This window comes from Carlito syrichta, unplaced genomic scaffold, assembly GCF_000164805.1.
Source record: "Carlito syrichta isolate Samal-C Ts95f unplaced genomic scaffold, Tarsius_syrichta-2.0.1 Scaffold301903, whole genome shotgun sequence".
Taxonomy (NCBI): domain Eukaryota; kingdom Metazoa; phylum Chordata; class Mammalia; order Primates; family Tarsiidae; genus Carlito; species Carlito syrichta.
In genome coordinates, this window is record NW_007245999.1 from 156,814 (window position 1) to 160,350 (window position 3,537).

Genomic DNA, 3,537 nt, shown 5'->3' on the forward strand with positions numbered 1-3,537 from the left:
AGCCTGGGGATGTGGCTGAGGCAAGAACTGTCCCTCACTTCCATCTCAGCCCAGAAAGGGCCCAGACATGTGATTGGCCAAGGACTCCTGGTTACCAGGAACTGCGATCAGGGAAGAGGGGCAGGAAGGAAGAGAGAGTGGAGAGGGCAGAAGGAGTGGGAGTGAGGAGTGAGAGGAATTCATAATCTCCGCTCACGCTGGTTGCCTGCACCACCATGGACACCACCACCAAGTACAGCAAGTGGGACAGCAGGCCAGAGGAGGTCCCCAGAGGTATGAGAAATGGGTCCCTCCCTGCCCCAATATCTGGGGTTTGATGGGGAGGTGGGGGGAAGGAAAGAGCCAAGAGTGGTCCAGGTAGTGGGTGCAGGAAAAACACCACAGGCCACAGAGCCAGTTGGATCCAAATTCCAACTCTGCCACTTAGAGGCTGTGTGACCATAGAGGAGTTACTTAATGTCTCTGAGCCTCAGTTTCGTGGGAGGAACCCAAGCCCCCAGGGCTCAGTCCTGGCGGACCCAGCAGTCCATCCGTGTTCTATTAGGGCCCTGGGGATGCTGGGAGTATGGGAGCCGGAGACCCCTCTTCCTGGCCCTGGCTTTCCTGGTCGCCACAGTCCTGTGGGCTGTCATCCTGAGCATCTTGGTGTCCAAGGGTGAGTGAGTGACGCCCTCAATGGCGAGGGGTCTGCCCAGCCACTCTGGGGACACCAACCTCCCCCCTCCACGGTGCACCAGCTGGGTTCTGGGCCTCTGCTTGGGTCTGGGTGTGAGCACGTGGGAACAGAGCGTGTGCACCTCTTCAGGCCATGTGCTCACAGGCGTGTGTACAAGCGAGCACACGTATGTGCGTGCATGCCCCCACGTGTCTGTCTCCCATCAGCGTGTGTGCACATCGTGTGCGCTGTACGTCCTCTGCGGTCCCAAGACCCGGGACCCCGCACCCCCGGGCGAGGGGAGGGCTCCCGAGTCCCGGCCGCGCCTGCAGAAGCCTCTCTCCGCAGCTTCCACGGAGAGCGGGGCGCTCCGGGGCAGCCAGGACCTTCTGAGGAGGAACGGTGCGTGCGGGCGGGGTGCCGGGGCCCCGGGAGACAGGGCGGTGGGTGGTGGGCGGGGACTCCACGGATCCCCGGGCTGGCCCTGGAGCGGGGAAGGATGTCTGAGCCGCCCAGGTGAACCGTCGGGTCTTTCCAGCCTCGAAGCAGACGACGGTGCTGGGTGCCTTGAAGGAGGAGATCGGAGCCTGTCACAACTGCTGTGAGAGGGAGCGCAGGCTAGGCTCTTGGGAAGAGGGCGCGGGTGCGAGGGTTGTGGCCGGGATGGGAGGGGGACCTGGGGCGGGACTTGTGGCTGGGTTGGAGGAGGATCTGGGGGCGGGGCTCGTGGCTGGTTGGAGGAGGGCCTGGGGCGGGGCTTGTGGCTGGTTGGAGGAGGGCCTGGGGCGGGGCTTGTGGCTGGGTTGGAGGAGGACCTGGGGCGGGGCTTGTGGCTGGGTTGGAGGAGGACCTGGGGCGGGGCTCGTGGCTGGGTTGGGGGAGGATCTGGGGCGGGGCTCGTGGCTGGGTTGGAGGAGGACCTGGGGCGGGGCTTGTGGCTGGGTTGGAGGAGGACCTGGGGCGGGGCTCGTGGCTGGGTTGGAGGAGGATCTGGAGGCGGGGCTCGTGGCTGGGTTGGAGGAGGACCTGGGGGCAGGCTTGGGCAGGTGAAGCCGAGTGGACTGGTCTCAGAGGCCCTGTCCATCCTGGCCTCCCACACCCCTTCCGTCCCTCACTCCCCCAGGCTCAGGGGCGCACGTGGAGCTGCAAACCATGAGTGCAGAGCTCGGGAAAGCGCAGGCGAAGCTAATGGAGCAAGAAAGTGCCCTAAAGGACCTGAGTGAACAGGGTGAGGGCCCAGTGTGACCACGACCCCTGAGCCCTGGCCACCACCGGGACTCCGAACCTATCTTGTCTCTTGATTCCGATCGTGGCCCCCATCCTGACCTTGCCCACTGGACGCTGACCTTGACTACCACTCTTAACCCCAGCCACACCTGGACGCTGCCCAATTATAACAGTCTTGACCCTGGCACCGATGGTGCACCGACCACAGACAGCTATCCTGACCTCGACCTACTCATGACCCTGCTCCTGACCCTGACCCCAGCTATAATCTCAACTCCCTTGGCCCGCAGTGACCCAGGGCTTGGCTAAAGCGGGAAGGGATCGTGAAGATGTTCGCAGCGAGCTGTTCCGGGTGCTGGGGACCATCAGATTCCAGAACAGTGAGCGAGACGGGGAAGGGCGGGGGAGCTCAGGCGAGGGTGTAAGTAGACCCTGCTTGTGGGTCCCTGATTCACTCGGCCCCGCCCCTTGACCTTGGTCCTGTGACTCCGCCCCTGGGACCCCGAGGCCCGACCCACTCCATCCTCTCATTGCGCTGCCCCCGGGAGCTGTCCAGCTCTCTGACCCTCGACACTCCCAGGCTCCTGCGAGCCGTGCCCCGCATCGTGGCTGCCTTTCGAGGGCTCCTGCTACTACTTCTCTGAGAACAAGGCCTCATGGGTGGCCGCGCAGACCCACTGCGCGGGCGCCAGTGCACACCTGGTGATCGTCGGCGGCCTGGAGGAGCAGGTGCGCAGGGGGCGGGGCGTTCCCCTGAGTGGGCGTGGCTCCGGTGGTCGGGCGGGGTGGACTCTGCCCGCTCAGGTTTCCCCTCCTTTCTAGAACTTCCTGACTCGGAATACTGCTGGCCGCGGTTACTGGATGGGTCTGAGGGCTGTGCGACATCTTGGCAAGGTTCAGAGCTACCAGTGGGTGGACGGAGTCGCCCTCAGCTTCAGGTTTGGGAAGGGCTCCTGGTGAGACTTGGGGAAGGGACGGGTCAAAGGGGACAGGGAAGTGATTTGGCCAAGTCTCAGGGACTCTATTCTTAGGGTTGGGCATTCTAGACCTCAGGAACTGCCCAGGGTTAAATTCTGGGCGTTAGAAACATATCCCAGGTGCGTGTTCAAGCTAGACATTCAGGGTGTCCAGGGTAGACCCGAGCACTAAACGGGCAAGAGCCTGGGCAGAAGGTGGGACCCAGCTCCATCCCGGCAACAACCCCACTCAACCACTGCAGCCACTGGAACCAGGGGGAGCCCAATGACTCTCGAGGGCGTGAGAACTGTGTCATGTTGCTGCACACGGGGCTGTGGAACGACGCACCGTGTGACAACGAAAGGGACAACTGGATCTGTGAGAAGAGGCACAGCTGCTGACTTTGCCCAGTGTCCCAGAGCCATGCCCGCTGCAGCAAATCTTATTCAGAGTGGTGCTTACCATGCTGGCACCTGGCACTGGCTGTCAAATATATATATATATATATATTTCCCAATTCACCACGCCCGAGAACTGCCCTGCCCGACCCAGCTCTGTCTCTGGGACCTCCACCCCAAACTCACCACAACATCACTCATGAAGTCCCCAAGTCCCTGCTGCTGGATTCCCATGATCTGACTCCACCCTTCTCCCTGACCAAGGTCAGGCTGTTGAGAGGGTGGAGCAGTTTGATTATC

At 62.5% G+C, this 3,537-nt stretch overlaps 1 protein-coding gene across 2 annotated transcripts; it reads left to right on the forward strand.

Moving 5' to 3' along the window:
- Positions 1 to 215: 215 nt before the first annotated feature.
- Positions 216 to 3,240, forward strand: CLEC4G (C-type lectin domain family 4 member G). Of its 2 annotated transcripts, none has more exons than XM_008055635.1 (9): positions 216 to 273; positions 545 to 655; positions 1,004 to 1,057; positions 1,194 to 1,256; positions 1,779 to 1,883; positions 2,173 to 2,262; positions 2,463 to 2,611; positions 2,705 to 2,820; positions 3,102 to 3,240. In XM_008055635.1, exons 1-9 carry the CDS (start codon positions 216 to 218, stop codon positions 3,238 to 3,240), a joined length of 885 nt encoding a protein of 294 aa, XP_008053826.1. The 2 variants fall into 2 exon arrangements, with proteins under 2 accessions (XP_008053826.1, XP_008053827.1); XM_008055636.1 differs by having other exon boundaries at positions 216 to 237.
- Positions 3,241 to 3,537: the final 297 nt, after the last annotated feature.

Bases quoted from the DNA above. Each gene is read 5' to 3' on its own strand.
- CLEC4G (XM_008055635.1), top strand. From the start codon at position 216: ATGGACACCACCACCAAGTACAGCAAGTGGGACAGCAGGCCAGAGGAG. The intron at 1,058-1,193 runs GTGCGTGCGGGC...GGGTCTTTCCAG, and splicing joins GGACCTTCTGAGGAGGAACG to CCTCGAAGCAGACGACGGTG. The intron at 1,884-2,172 runs GTGAGGGCCCAG...CTTGGCCCGCAG, and splicing joins AAAGGACCTGAGTGAACAGG to TGACCCAGGGCTTGGCTAAA.